The sequence below is a fragment of the Rhyacophila brunnea genome, unplaced genomic scaffold, assembly GCF_057557595.1.
Source record: "Rhyacophila brunnea isolate RB1 unplaced genomic scaffold, BYU_Rbru_1.0 scaffold_21, whole genome shotgun sequence".
In the NCBI taxonomy this organism is placed as follows: domain Eukaryota; kingdom Metazoa; phylum Arthropoda; class Insecta; order Trichoptera; family Rhyacophilidae; genus Rhyacophila; species Rhyacophila brunnea.
Window position 1 is genome coordinate 36750681 of NW_028232871.1, and position 16015 is coordinate 36766695.

Genomic DNA, 16015 nt, shown 5'->3' on the forward strand with positions numbered 1-16015 from the left:
TTTTTACACCTTAAGTGATTAACGAGACCTTATTTTGACAAAAATTACTTGCAAGGTTATCATGGCCCCCACAGGGCTCAGGAGGGGCCCGGCGAGGCGAGTCGACCAGATAAGTGAGATAAATCATTACTCGACATCTCAATAATTCGAATGGATGTATAAAAATATACAATAAAACACTAAATATACACATTAATTTGATCGCGTACACCATTTGGAAAACGCTACTGTAGAGCGTCACACTGCCTTTATCCTTAACGATAGGTAGGGGGCCCCGCCAAAGATCTTAGCCTGGAGGCCTGCTTCAGGATGTGGGGGCCATGAAGGCAATTAACGAGAGCTTTTTGCGAACTTATTTTCTGAATTTTCAAAATTATAGTATTTTCGGACTTATAGTACGCAGGTCAAAACTATAGTACAAATACTATAATTATTATAGTACGATTGGCATCAATCACTGACACGAAGCTGCAATGACACAAGCCCAGTTCAATGACCAATCAGAGCTCACCCATAATCCAGCCAATCAACTCTCGAGCTGCGACACTATTAATAAAATTGTCACTGATGTCATTCTTTTCAAATTTCATGTCAATATTATTATTATCATTGCAATAAACTGTATCTGACTTGAAATAACATTGACTTTTATTTATTATTGTGGCGATTTCGTTTTTATAATTATTTATGAATATTTTTTTGGGTTCTGGGTCTCTCGTCAGTCAAAATTCTAGTCACGCCAATTATTATACGGGGCATCCTCTTGTATGGAATTTACGAATCTATTATATACAGCTGTTGTCTATGAATGGTCTCCCCGCTTATTAATCCACATATTTCTGCCTTGATGCGGGTGAACTGGCCACCACACATATAATTATTATTATCTATGGTGTTGCCTGCTTTTTTTCCATAAATGTGCAGCGAAGCTGCAGTATCAAGACAAAAAATCTGGCTTCGAACGTCTGTAATTATTTAGTTTTGGAGAATTTATAAATTTTGCTCTGTGCTGACCCTCTTACATTTTTAAAAATCACAATGAAATCTTATCTGCTTAACATTTATAACCATAATATGATGTATTCAATAGATCTTAGATATAACAATTCAATCTTAATATTACAATGCCTATCTGCGCTTCTCTCTCTCTCACAATCATATATTTCCCCTCTCGCTTAATCCTAGTGCAATTTTTATTTGTTTACATAGTACATACCTACATATTTATTTATTTTTCCTATCACAACTACTGAGTATTGACTATACTTACTGGTTCTTGGTCTCTTTCGACTGACTTATTTCTTCTGCGGTGCACATCGACGGATCCATCGATGTAAACCGCGTGACTTAATGTCTATTTTTATAATCAACCAATCAAGAGATTGACTGAGTCACGTCCAGTTGACTGAGGTCAGGGTATATGGTCGCCAAATGTTCTATAGTGAGCGTCAACAGAAGGCTGACACCCTGGAGTGTAACGGTACGAATTACGTACGTCCAGTTTCCTATTATTCCCCTTAAAGTACCATAAGTCCCAATATCACAATACCTACCTATCTATACACATTGCCAGATGATGGCAACAGTTTGTACAATTTCAGTTTCACGTAAGTAATTTAACCAGAGATATTTCATAACGCGTCTCAAGCGTACAAATGGTACCTATCATTTACCATAATAACCCATCCTTCTCTCTTTAGAGATCTGAGTTCCTTTGTTTTTTTTTTGTTTTTTGCACTCTGAAAAATTCTTTTACGCGGTCAAGACATAGGCAACGGTAATAATTAAAATAATTATTATCGTCATAAATAAACTATTATCTTAGACTTTGTAAATCTGTAACGTTTACTATTAATATATTTTTTAACTTATTAGTGATTATTATCAAAATTTTATTAAAATGCTAATAATCTGGTGACAAGTTGTGTGCGTCTGTTTAGTCAGATATTATACTATAAAGGTAGCAGCGGGGAGTCCCTCAAATTCTCGTAAACATTCTCGAGTAAAAGGTGACGTCACACGAGAAAGATCTGTATGGTCTACGCGAGCACCTGTAGTTGTAGGTAGGTACTTACCGACAAATTTCTATCGATGTTATTATTTAATTTATGTGTAATTAATTCACAGGTCACAACTGTTTATTTACCACGTTATTTGAATGTCACAAAAAATAGTACAATGAGCTACGTAGACAAGTACCTACACTGAAAAAACTTTCTGCAGAAATTTTCGTACCTATAATTCTTTCGACCATGTCCGAGCCTAATGTTAATAGGCTCATATGGGCCTCCACAGAGTGGAGGTTTGTATTGACAGATTTTTGTTTTTACGAGAAATGGATGTCAGCCACTTGCTCAACCTATTAGGTCCATACTCTGACTCATACACAAATTGAAAAACAATAAGTGTACTAGCCAGACCCAGGATTCGAACCTGGGACCCTCGACTCTATAGGCCGGCATTTAAGCCACTCGGCCATCGTGGGCCTATAATTATGCAGAATATAAAATAAACCAACTTAAATTCATATGTATCGGTGGCGACGGGTGAAGGTAGGCTGTTAACATCCGCCATAAATAGTGTACATTAAACTTTACTTTGTCAGTCATACATATTTATGAATACAAAAACTTACAGATGGTGTTGGTTAGTTTTTAAAATTCAATTAAACCCTGCCTAATCCAAACCATAATAAATAATAGTCAAAAAATATTCATTAATTAATATAATAATATTTTTTATCAACATGTGTAATATGTATTTCTAATTCAACGAAAAAAATAACTATGAATGAAAAAGTGTGCACAATTTTGTCGGATCGCCCAAAATATACCAAAACTATTTTGGTTTGGTTGAGGCAGGATTTGATTGATTTTTAAAAACTAACCAACACCATCTGTAAATTGTAGTTTTAGTTCAATAAAAACACATACGTATGACTAACAAAATTTAATGTGCACTATTTATGTCAGATCTTAACAGCCTAATCCTATCCACCTTTCGCCACTGATATTATGTATACCTAGAGACCGTCAAGTTTAACGTGAGGCTCCGCTGCTGCTGCCAGGGAGGTTCACGTTAAACTTGTCGGTGTCTACTGATTATATTATTTTGTATTATAAGAGTTATAAAATGATAGTTACAACACGAGATACCCTATTTATGGTAGGTTTAACATTTAACATTCGGTTATTTCATAACGAAGTATCTACCTGACAACATTTTGCAGTATGACTTTAGATATTTAGTCTACTCCAATAAAAAAGTATGTTTTCATTTAACTCTCCTGTAAAGTTGCAAAGTATAACTTACACTCGTATTAACATAAATATTATATCGATCATCCAAAACAAAACAATCACAATATTTAAAATGTCAATTTTATTTTAAATGTAAAAAAATGCAGCAATTTTTAATGATTGTACTGTAAAAATATCTATCAATCACTATGTTAGATAAGCTGATTTGTTTTTTTAATGAATTCAAAATATTTTAAATGTAAAATCAACATACGTTGCAATGTGTTTCTTATGCACTTAATTTTAGCAACTATACTGAAATGCAAAACAACCACATTTGCCAAAGTGTTACTTATAATTTCTCTGAATGTATTCCTGTCTAATGTAGAAAATGCTACTGATTTTATTGCTTTAAATCTAACACCTCAACTAACGTGTATCAAGATAATAATATATTGTTTCTGCATTCCGAGTCAGGAACGGAATTGAGACAACCGCAACAACCATCGATTTAACTGAATCAGAACATACCCCCCCCATGCCATGGTTGAACCTACTGAATTAACATGAAAGCAGCTTAGGAGACTGCAACAGTGGAAGACGAATCTAAATCAAACTAAAAAAAAATAAGCAATGGTGAGGAGCATCTTATCCTTTCGAACAGAATAGCTGCCAAATCACTTAGAGCGGTGATCGCCAAACGGTCACTCGCGGCGGCATTTTTGGTAGCTCACGTAGGATATTTTATCATTTATAAATTAGCCTCTCAACTTTTATTATTGGACTCCGAAATGAAAAACTTTCCAGCTGGATCGTTGAAAATTTTCAAAAAGATGGCCCTTCATCAGAAATGGAATTGATAGAACTTCAATGTGATTTGTCGCTTAAGAGTGTTGCCTCGACTGTCGAATCTGTATGGCCTTTCGTCCCAACAGAAAAGTATCCAATTTTAGTTCGAATTGCGCCCAAAATGAAAGTATTGTTTTGTTCTACCTACTTATGTGAATCAACGTTTTCCACTATGAAGGTGGTAAAGGCTATACCTCAGTTGAGGCATGGTCTAAAAAGATCGTGGCTAGGCGATACGCGGATTGCGGGTCACGGGTGCAAATGACGCCTGCCGAACGAAACAGTTTGTCATTTATATCCAACATGCGTCCATTTAATGTTCTGTTTATTGTTCTATTAGTAACAATAATAATATAATCATTGACATGTTTTCTTTTTTAAGTAAATGGGTAGTAACGCTTATATAACGAGCAAATTCAGTCGGTCCCATGTCCCATCTTCCTCGTAATAACCAAGTTCGAGTGTATATTTTTCTTATATTATAATTTTATTTCCATAATGTATTAATGATTAACATTCGAATGTGTATTTAAATAAATTTAATAATTTCTCAAAATGAAAGTTTTTTTATACAAAGCATAAACATAAAGCTGCTTACCAGTGTAGTTTTTTCAATGCCAAATGACCACATATCTGTGTTCGAAAGGAAAAGTCAGTACTTTTCAGGAGAACCACCATGCTGTTTCTGCGTCCGTCTGCAAGCAAAAGGGTCTCGAGAAATCTAGCCTTGCCAACCTCAAAGGTTGCCGTAAGGCATTCTTTATTTGGCGGAAGTCGTCTGACGCTCCATCTGACCAACGAAACTGTACAGTAGTGCGTAGTAATTGCGTCAACGGAGTCGCCATCTCTGCGAATCGAGGTACGTATTCCCAGAGCCAATTACATACCCCCAAGAAGGGTCGCACCTGTTTTCGAGATGTCGGCTCCGCAGCCGTCTCCACTTCCTGGAGGTGGTGTATTTGAGGCTCGTTTCCCGTGGCGGTGATTTGATGCCCCAAATAATCGACTTGCTGTTGCCTAATCTGACATTTCGCCGGTCCGACTGATAATAAATACGTGGTACTGCAACCGCTCCATTACAAGCCTTAAGTGGTAGGCGTGGTCGTCCCAGGTCTTGCTGTAGATGATGATGTCGTCTAAATAGACGAGGAATAGTACGGCAGCAGTGCCATGTCGGCTGGCATCCGTCTAGAGGCAGAAGGGCCACTCAAAGTCCGGTTGAGTAAGGCACAATGGTTGGAACGTTGCGACCTTAACGCGGGTAAACGCTTGGTCTGGAGCATCAGTCCACTTGAAGCAGACGGTAGCCTTGAGTAGCTCCGTCAGGGCCTAGGGGTACTGTGGTTTGTATTCCCAGAACCAGTTCCATAGACCCAAGACAGCACTGGTCGTTCGGTTGACTGCGCCCAGATCCTCTCTGGGCCTGCTCGCAGTATCTTCCCTGGATGCTGGGATGCGTTCTTCGACCATCTCTGTTGGAATGTCAATGGTAGCTGTTTGTTGTCAGATTGTTTGTGCCACAGGGCATGTCGGTTCCCATTTTTGGACCTCGTATTCATAGACGGAGTTCACACGTTTGCTTGAGCTAATTAGGCTATGACCCTTTTGGAAGTGTCAATATGTATTTTTGTTTTCCAATAAGGTTGGAAGATTTTAGATGACAATAGATAACAGTCAATGCTCTTACGCCTAGACCAGAGCAAGAGCATCTGAGTAGTAGTCCAAGACTATTGAATGTTATCTATTGTCATCTAGATATTGTTGATTTTTATATAAAACCTGTCGAACATTGATATTAATTCTAGAATCTCCTAAATATTTTCCAAAGGGTCTCCAAAACTCATCTTGGCAAACATCATGAAAATCTGTTTTGAAACCGTTTGAATAAGAAACTGCTGCCTCGTCATCGCTAATCTCACGCCACGGTTCTATCTTAGCGGGTGTAACTCTCGGCACAGCATGATAGCAGAGCCTGGACTCCCTAGACATGATAACAATGTCGCCGCTGTGTAGATAAAGCGCCATCGGTTTTGTTTCTTTCGATTCTCCACCAATGAGGAATATCGCAGATTGACCAAAACTGTAAATAGAGAGAATATATTGGAAGATTGGTGTGAGAATAATAAAACAGTAAAAATATAAAGCTAAGGCCCAAACCCCGCAGAAGATAGCGTGGCAAGGCACTGTTGTAAATTTTACAAGACCGCTTAACCAAAGTACGATGTAATCTAACGGAGAAAAACACACTAAGCATGTCCAGTTGAGATGCCAGTGCGGGCGACCCATTTCGTTAAATGATAAAAGCCTCTTATGCCGCTGATCTATCATTTTTGTCATTGGTCCAATCAATCTGAAATTTTCACCAATCAGTTCTTTGTGGTTGGTTTCCAGATGGAAATGTAAATAAAAATGCCGTCCATCTAATTTCCAAGATAATTAAAGGCAAACATTTCATGACATCGCCTGCAAAGTGCAGTGGGCTATCTCCAGCTGTACGGGTTGAGTGTGCCATGACCATGGCCACCACAAGGGGGGCTGACAGGGCTCTAGCCTGGGGGACCGAGCTTAAAGACGTAAAATCATGCATTTTTTTTAAATAATATGTGTTAGTTTCAAAAGATAAGTGAAAATAAAATGGACCTACATTCATACATTTAAGAAAACATTATTGATTGATGGTTTGATTTTACAATCCCCAGCGGCATTTCCACCAAGTAAAGGGGTTAGCCTATCTTCAGACACCTCAAAACTTGGCATAGATATATCTAGTTGGGATATATTATAATATGACTGATCTGGCATTTTTTTCCAATAAGCCCAGTTTCGTCCACATTACAATATCGTCATTTTTATGATTTCTGCTGACTCAAATAAATAATACAAGCGCAATGTAAATACAAGCGAGCAGGGAAACAAACTGCAGCAAAAAAAGCATATTTTAAAAAAAACGCGTAAGTACAAATTCACGTAAGTCGAGGACTTACTGTAATAGTAAATAATGTCGACTCCAGCGCTATTTTACTTAAAGCATGATAACAATTAAAATTATGTGGTTGTGCGATGCAATTTTTGATTGTTGTTTGTCAATATTCGATAACTCCATAATTCAAGTGGGTGTATTAAAAATACAAAAAATCGATAAAAAAATACCCTAAATTTTACCTCGAACACTATTTGGAATACACCACTGTAGATCGTCACACTGCCTTTAACTTTAGCGATAGGTAGGGGGGCCCGCCAAAGATTCTAACCTGGGGGCCCACTTCAGATATGTGGGGGCCATGGCCATGACATAAACTCCCTGCAAATTTTACACCCTTAACTGCCTTCGTGAACTCTCCGTCTAAGACTTCCTCAAGATTTCACAACCTGATGTAATGTAGATTTTATTCAGTTACTATCATCGGTAGTACGATGTCGAGAAGCAAAACCCAAGATACCAAAACTGAATTCTATGAAATAATAGAAAGGTTTTATCAATTTTCACCGAGTAGGTGCTGGAATAATATTAATGGGATGGTCTATTAATTATTGTATTATATTATGAATTTAGCTCTTAATATTGTTTAAATAAGTACATCATTCAATGCAGAACTACATTAGCCTGCTCGCACATCTGAACTTGCTTCGTCTACCGCACAACCATAAATCAAACCTTCTAGGAACGTTGCACCGATGTTGCATAAGAAGACCTCGTACATAGGGGCTTGGAGACAGTCGCGTGTAACCTCTCAAAACATGTATATTATGTATTTGTAATGACCAATTCGTAGCGTGTGAGTATACACACTGACGGCTTCGATTCGCAGCCCGAGACGCGTGCAATGGTGAAATGTTTTTTTTTCAAACTAAAAAGTCACATTCCACCAATGTGTCAATCTGGCAACGTGTGTTTTGTGAATAACGATAGCATCACATCGACGTATTCGACACGATGCAGACGAGACGAGTTTAGATATGCGAGCCGGCTTAGCATAATATGCAATGCATGATTGATATGAAATGTAGAGTGAAAAGACAACACATAAATTTGGGCCTACTATTGGATTCAAACCCACGACCAAAGACTTTGGAGGAGGCCATACTGCTAGTATTCGATTGCAGGTTTCTCTGATAATTAATAGGATATAATATAATCACCTTAATGATAGTAAAGGAGCGTCCAAATTCCTTTCAGAATGATCAGTGTGCGGCGCTAGTGTCGAGTCCATATGGTAATAATTCACAATAGATGCTTGAGGAATGAATTCATTGAAGCCGCAACATTTGGATATAATCTCACATAATTCTGCAAGGTCGGCGGGGAACGAATGTCTATTTTCTTCAGTGTAATGCTGAAAAGTAATAAATATTCAATTAATCAATGAAACTAGTTAAACTTATGAATTCAATTATAATGGTGAGGAACACAAATGGTAAAATTAATATTAAGTTTGCCAATACATATTACAATGTTCCATTGATTGAGAAGTTGAAGAAAGTAGAGTTTTATAAAAAAAACCTTATAGTGCCTGTACAAGTGCATGGATTTACTGGCAACAATAGCCTATAAATTAAACTATCGCGACAATAACTGCAACTTCTATTCAGCTTCTATTCGACTACTATCCAACAAATTACGCATGGCAAAAACACCATTAACACGGTTAAGTTGTTTTATAATGGCTTTAGTTCATACTGAACTTTGGGTTCATTTTAAGTAGGTAAACTAAATATATTGTCATGATTGCAAATGATTCGAGTGAAGATGACGTATACGGTGCATGGTCTGTATTATCACCTATTGGCAATATGGGCACATCAGTTTATGGTTTGCATTACAATTAGTTAGTGATAATATTAAAAACCTATGAATAAAAGATATGATTTACGATGTTTCATAGCAATGCAAGGAGTGCAGTGCACTTGTTTGATGTTAGACCAGCTGCCTCACTTATTGTAATGCAAACCATAAACCGATGTGCCCATATTGTCAATAGGCGATAATACAGGCACTATGCACCGTATACGTCATCTTCACTCAAATCATTTGAGCCCCGCCCCAGCAATATATTTAGTTTACTTAAAATGAACCCAAAGCTTAGTATGAACTAAAGCCATTTAAAACAACTTAAAATGTGCTAATCGTTTTCACCATGTGTATGTTCCTGAATATAGTGCGCCAACCTGGTAAAATGACGTTATATTGGTTTGAGTACAGAGCAATTACAAATTGGAATTATGGTTTGTTATTATAAACTCTACAGTTTACTCTTCAAGCTTTAAATTATGTTTAGTATCATATTTAGCAGAAAAACCTTACAAAACAACTTATAAAATACCAATGTGATATTACGGCCCTACAGGAGATGCGATCGATAGGTCAAGGAGTGATGGAGAAAAGAGACTGCACTATACTTTATAGCTGCCATGATAGTGAACAACACTCTGGGACTGGATTCATCGTAAGCAAACGAGTCAAACATTTAATAATTGGGTTCTAACCAGTCAACCCAAGGATCATGTGACTGCGAATTAAAAAAAGTTTTTTCAATTACTCATTCATAAGCATACATGCTCCTACAGAGGATAAGTCGGATGAGGAAAAAGAGGACATCTACGATGCATTAGAAAGCATGTACAAGAGTTGCCCAAATCACAATGTGAAAATTATACTCGGTGATCTAAATGCCAAAATAGGACGGGAGGAGATCTACACTGCCATTGTCAGAAAACATAGTCTTAACAATGAAAGTAATGATAATGGAACCCGACTAATTAACTGTGCAGCGTCACTAAATATGATTATTGGTAGCACAATGTTTCCCCGTAAGGATATATATAAGGGAACTTGGAAATCCCCGGATGGGTGCACAATAAACCAAATAGAACATATTTTGATAGACAACAGGCACAGATCGGATCTAGTGAACAGAGGGGCTAATGTAGACTCAGACCATTTCCTAGTATGTGGAAAAGTTAGAGCAAAGATCTCAAACACCAAAAAGGAAATGGGAGCAAGGGCAAAACCCATTGACACAGAGAAACTGAAGATTCCGCAGGAACTGGCGAGGTTGGAGACCATGAAGAGGTGAATCAACACTGGGAAGAGTGCAAGACTGCCATAGTATCCTCAGCTAATGAAACCTTAGGACGCCGAAAAACAGGTGAACGATCAGAATGGTTTGACGAAGATTGCCGCGAAGTCACTACGAGAAAGAATGGGGCTTACTTAATGATGCTACAGAAGAAAACACGGGCACGGGCATCAGACAATGAGTATAAAAAGCGCCGGCGTGACGAAAAGAAACTACACAAGAAAAAGAAACGTGATTATTTAAAAAAGGAAATGATCCTACTTCAAGAACACTATAAAGCCCAAGAAAACCGGCTGTTATATAGAAAGATAAATAATGTTAGGAAGGGTTTCAAGCCACGTATCACAATGTGCAAGGATGACGATGGCATGATACTCACAGAAAAGCACCGTATTCTTGCCCGGTGGGTGGGTGGGTTTCTTTGATCAACATTTAAATACCCCCCATAATGATGCCGGCAACACTAATATTAATACTCATGACCAGGAATCAGTACAAAGTGATGCAGAAAAGAGTTCTTATTTCTTCTGCATTTGAATTTATTTAAAATTGAAGAAAATTAAAATGAATAGGCATTATTTAAAATGAACAGTCTTGAGGCTTCTTCCTTCGCGGCACACCCTGAGACTTCTTGCAGCGCACTAGTGTGCCGCGGCACACAGTTTGGCAGACACTGCTCTACATAATATTAGGTACGTTTCTTTCAACCTGAACGAAACAAATCAAATTAAACCATAGACAATATACATACAAATTGTATGAGTAGAAAGTTGGCCGGAAATGGTTTGAGATTTGACGTTTGGTTCAGTGTATCATTGAAAATCAAACCGTTCTCGGACCATCAGAAATGGTTTGACATGAAACGTCAAACTGATTCGGACGATCCATAGACTAATGGCAATCTGTCAAAGTGTTGATAAGCATTATTCGGCATTTATATATCGTGAGGTGTTTACACCATAGAAGTTTACTTGAATTATGTATATTATAGATTAATAATCAATACCTATTATTCATAAGTTACCATACGCGAACAAGAAGCCGCTTTTGGTCTTATTATCTCAAAATCCAACCATATTTTCTGTGCAAAGAGTTCGATTTAATATCATTACTATAATTATTATGTCAGACCAAGAATTTATTTTCATTTTATTTATATTTTGTAACGGAGATTTTAAACTACAAACTGTGTTAAATCAACCCGGAATGATCTTTATATTACCTACCTAACGAATTTTATCAATTTAATATGTTCGATTGTCGTCTAAGTCACAAAATCATACTGTCGACATGAACAAGTGGGCAATTATAAAAAGCTCTTATCAAAAGTAATTTTTAAAAACTTGTCATACCTATAAATCTTATAAATTAACTAAATGGCTATTCACAAAGCATTCTTTATATTTTGTACATTTAAAATGAATGAATACGAATTTGTATTATTGTAGACAACGATAGAAGGCTAGAATTTCATAACAAGTTGATGTTTCAATGAATGTTTCTGTTTTAGAGACTAATATGTTATGAATTAATTTTAAGTACTGGCAACACTAATTAGTCGTCAGAAAAGCGTTTCCGTGGACATTTACCAAACGGTCCCAAACCAAACGGTTCCATTTCGTTTATTTGATTCAGGTTGAATGATACAGACTTATTAATACACTGGAGAAGTTGCCAGTGCAGATAAAGATGTTGCAAATGAATTTATTTCAAGTACGTAGAGTAATTATTGATAAAGACTCGGCATGTTATAGAACTCTATATCAAGAAAAGAAAAAAAGGTGGTCGGTATTCAACTATCTCTTGACAAGTTTATAAAGAAAACACCCGATCGCTAATACGCCTCGTTAACTTTATTATACCAATTGATAAATAAATATTTTAAAGTATCTACACTTCTTAATATTTTTTTTACATTGCTGTCATTGTACGTTCAACATTCGTACACATTTTCAGGAACCAATTACATATGAAATCGAAGGCTGCCTGTATCGCAAAATGATAATAAAATTACAGACGCAAACCAAAATAATATTTTATGATATAATTAAACAAATTCTATGCATGACGTTTTCATAACAACTGTATATAGGTAGGTACCTACCCACCTACATATATATACTTTTTAAATATTACAATAAATTGTCTCTCATGTGTACATATTATTATTAAAAATTCAGTTAAGAGTAAATTTCTATAATAATTTAACTCCAGTATATTTACCTTTGTGTCCCAATTATGATGATATCCAAGCGTACACCATCGCAATTTTTTCTTGAGTACATTATTTTTCTGACATGAGCTCCACCAATCGGCGTCGTCCGACAAGTCCCCGTGAATGTCGAGATTTAATTTATGAGGTCTCATGGGAAAATCTCTCAGACATCTCATCGCCCAATACCTTTGGCCTGCACCAGAAAAGGGATTTGTTATGTATATCAATCCCTTCCGAGACGGAAACGTAAACGCGCGCCATCGTTCTAGCGGTATCAATCCGCACTGATGAAGTTTTGCAGCGACCGCATTACCATCGATAACTTCAATTCGGAACGGTTTCTGAAATAAATGATTCGACAATCAGTTATACCTCGTTTACACGTGCATGGTTGTACTGTGCACAGTAAGAAAATGTATGGGGAAACATGTATTATCCTGCAGTTGGCAAGATTGCATGCATAAATCAAACAAGATTGGAAGATTTCAAATTGTGACGATTTATTGCGCGCAAGTAAGATTATCTTCGATCTGCGCCTGCCAGTAAAAAAACGAACTACTCATTTTGAGCTCCGATTTTCAATACGACCCATCAGATAGTAGTATAAAATGACAACCTCGCGTCTCGCTTACTCTTGAAGAATGAGATTGGAGAGACAGTCAGCACTTTTACGTGTAAACAGTTATTGTCATGACAGTTTAAAATAAGCACAATTGCCGACAGTAATTCCATGCATGTGTACAGGCGCCATTAGATACGCGAAGAAATAGTGTATATAAATTACCTGTATCTAGATAGTAAATAAACTACCTATCCGATCAATGTGAAATCAAAATATTATAACCTCAAATTGAAATCACTGCAAAGTAAACTTACGGCTTGATCATTAATAACATCGTGCAGATCTAAGACAAGAGACAAATCTGGAGGTGGGACCCTGGACTTGTAATGTTTAAAATCGCTTTTGAATACACATTTTGTCATTATAATATGGTGTTCTTGTGAATGTTATTCTATTTTCGGCGTTTGACGTATATTTATATTATCTATGGTTAAAAATGAACCCATAACCTAATCCTAAGGTCCTGGATCACCCAATGTTAAAACTCCAAATTTTTTTGGGTGCGTTTGTTTGTGCATCGTTAGTGCACGATTTTTATCTGTTTGTGCACCTATAATCATTGGGTGATCCAGGTAAATGGACCTCTAATCCTACGCATCTCTATATTTTAATTTAATGTTTTCATATTCACCATTATCTAGATGTATTTATATTGTCTAAATATATTTTTTTTATGATTGTATTGATGCATACTATAAACAATAATATAGATAAGTATTTTTTTTTAATTTAAATTTTGTAAGCATTTTTTTAATTCGGCAACTATATTCTAGTTGTCACTTGTCAAACAATATTTTCATAACCCCAAAATTGTAGCAAAAATCGTCAAATGAAATTATAAACCATTAATATTTGATTCATTAGTATAAAAATGAAAACTGTGAGCGATGAAGTCATTACTGATTCATTAGAAAAAGAATTGGTGAGTGTATAATCCTTAGGCATAAAGCCCATTGACGCAGCGAGTGCGGCGCTCGCGCAAAATTTCTACAAGTGGCGTAAATCAACGAAAATACAACGTAATCAAATACGCCAGCGCCCACTGGATTTGACGACGCATTTTACGCGCGCGCCGCATGAATCATCGTTTTTTCGCGAATCACCGCTTCTCGGCGATACGAATGAAAGAAAATACAATGGAGTCCATTCATTGAACACAGCGAGTAAAAACACGCTGCGCGAGGCATTGTCGATCGACGGGCGGAAAGCAATTATTTAATTACAGAGAAGTCATTGTTTTATTTTATTGCGTGTTCAGTTTATCGCTGGTTGAATAATGTCATCGTAAATTTTAATTACAAGCCCCGAAATAATATAATATTTTTATTGCTTTGTTATGAGAGGCGCTGTAATAATATTTATTTTGTGCTGCTTGGGCCGCTTATAACATAGGTGAAGGGTAATGCGCGGGAAGAGACGTGTGATTATGGTTATGAATAAACACTGCATACGCGGACTTCGCGCGCCCGACGCGTTCTGTGGGCATCATCGCTTACCCATACATGATTACTTGCCGTTTAAAATTTGCTAGAGGACATAATTTAATAAAATGTGTCTATTTATTGCAGGTCGAGCCAGTCGTACTGTCTGAAGGCAAAGAAAAACTTAAGCAATGGTTAAACAAAAACTTTCGAATAGAAATGACCGACGGTCGTGTCCTCATAGGAGTATTTTTATGTACTGACAGAGACGCCAACGTGATTCTCGGTATGTGTTGTTTTTCAATGTGTGTTTTAATACAGAGCATGGAACTAATATGGAATGATTAACAATCGTTTCTCATAAAACCTGTAATTCACAGCATTGGCCATTCACAATGAATTGCAGAAAAAATATTTTTGTGAAATTGAAATTTGAGAAAACTGGTGTCAAAGTTCTGTCTTGTCTTAAATATCTATATGCGATTAGCGCAATGGTGCCCAATTCAAAGCTATCTCAATGTAACATTGTTGAATATTTTGCTTGTTCAACTTCTCTCATTAAAATTGAAGGTTTTAATAGCGTATGGTATTCATAACTCATTTTTTATAACACGTTATTTAATCTGCACAGTGATTTTCAAATCTTTTCATCCTGCGGCACCCTAAAAACTCCAATTATTGGGATCGGAATCAAACTAAGTACGCCATATTATTTTGAGTCTCAAATTTATGTTGAGGTGATAAATGTGTTGACTCCGCGGAATCTATTTTCAAAAATTGTATTGTTCGCATTTCTTCCTTAATTTGCCACCACAAGCAACGCATTAACTGCTTACCCACACGGGACACCACTTCAGCTACACTCATGTTTTTTTTTTAAAAATATTTTAGTTTTGTATAATTACTTAAATACTTATTATTAATTTACATAATAGATATCTACTTGGCGAGCTTGAATCTCCAAGCGAATCAGTTAAGATTGATTTTACAAATAACCTTATTAAAGAATTAATCCTAATTAAGTGTATTAATTCAACGAGGAGCGAGTCCTCGGCGCTAGTCCACACTGTTCGTTTTTTAGCTATCTTGAGGATAGCTATTTGATGGTATTTGAAAGAGTCGAAAGAGAGTTGTAACGTTTGAAGATGGTGCGAATAGTTACGGTGATGAGTGACTTCAGATATTTTCGAGAACATTCCCGGCAATCTTTGGTGGGTGAATCGTGCCCAATAAATAAAAATTGTTCCAATTTGCTAACGACTGTTCACGATTCCAGAAAAGTGACTTTTAAGCATAGATAATAGAATAGCTTTTCGCAATCGTGGTAGACGGAATCTGCCAATGTAAATTGAGCATTATACATTGGAGGTTTTTCCAAAATGTCTGATTTATGTGTTTTCATTGTTCTAGGATCCTGTGCGGAATACTTAAAAGCAGAATCAGACGAAGAGCCACGGGTCCTGGGATTAGTAATGGTGCCCGGCAGACATATTGTTTCAATTCAGATAGACGATACAACACCAGTTACTAAATATTACGCAGAAGACTGATTTTTTACACAATATTAAAAATGACTATCACTATCCACTAGC

General features: G+C 36.6%; 2 protein-coding genes across 2 annotated transcripts; one reads left to right on the plus strand and one right to left on the minus strand.

Moving 5' to 3' along the window:
* Positions 1-4467: 4467 nt before the first annotated feature.
* AlkB (alpha-ketoglutarate-dependent dioxygenase AlkB) lies at positions 4468-13579 on the minus strand. The gene is made up of 4 exons (XM_085949233.1): positions 13257-13579; positions 12389-12721; positions 8229-8422; positions 4468-6168 (listed from the first exon to the last, which is right to left on the minus strand). The coding sequence occupies exons 1-4, from the start codon at positions 13362-13364 to the stop codon at positions 5826-5828; spliced, it is 978 nt and encodes a 325-aa protein (XP_085805359.1). The 5' UTR covers positions 13365-13579; the 3' UTR covers positions 4468-5825.
* A 201-nt stretch (positions 13580-13780) lies between these two features.
* Positions 13781-16010, plus strand: LOC147070986 (N-alpha-acetyltransferase 38, NatC auxiliary subunit-like). The gene is made up of 3 exons (XM_085949235.1): positions 13781-13924; positions 14571-14709; positions 15834-16010. The coding sequence occupies exons 1-3, from the start codon at positions 13874-13876 to the stop codon at positions 15971-15973; spliced, it is 330 nt and encodes a 109-aa protein (XP_085805361.1). The 5' UTR covers positions 13781-13873; the 3' UTR covers positions 15974-16010.
* Positions 16011-16015: the final 5 nt, after the last annotated feature.

Excerpts from the sequence above, each read along its gene's own strand:
- AlkB (XM_085949233.1), bottom strand. The coding sequence starts at position 13,364 with ATGACAAAATGTGTATTCAAAAGCGATTTTAAACATTACAAGTCCAGG. Across the intron at positions 8,423-12,388 it reads ATCATAATTGGGACACAAAG|CATTACACTGAAGAAAATAG; the intron begins GTAAATATACTG and ends ATTACTTTTCAG. Across the intron at positions 6,169-8,228 it reads GCTCCTTTACTATCATTAAG|TTTTGGTCAATCTGCGATAT; the intron begins GTGATTATATTA and ends CTCTATTTACAG.
- LOC147070986 (XM_085949235.1), top strand. The coding sequence starts at position 13,874 with ATGAAAACTGTGAGCGATGAAGTCATTACTGATTCATTAGAAAAAGAA. Across the intron at positions 13,925-14,570 it reads ATTCATTAGAAAAAGAATTG|GTCGAGCCAGTCGTACTGTC; the intron begins GTGAGTGTATAA and ends TATTTATTGCAG. Across the intron at positions 14,710-15,833 it reads AGACGCCAACGTGATTCTCG|GATCCTGTGCGGAATACTTA; the intron begins GTATGTGTTGTT and ends TCATTGTTCTAG.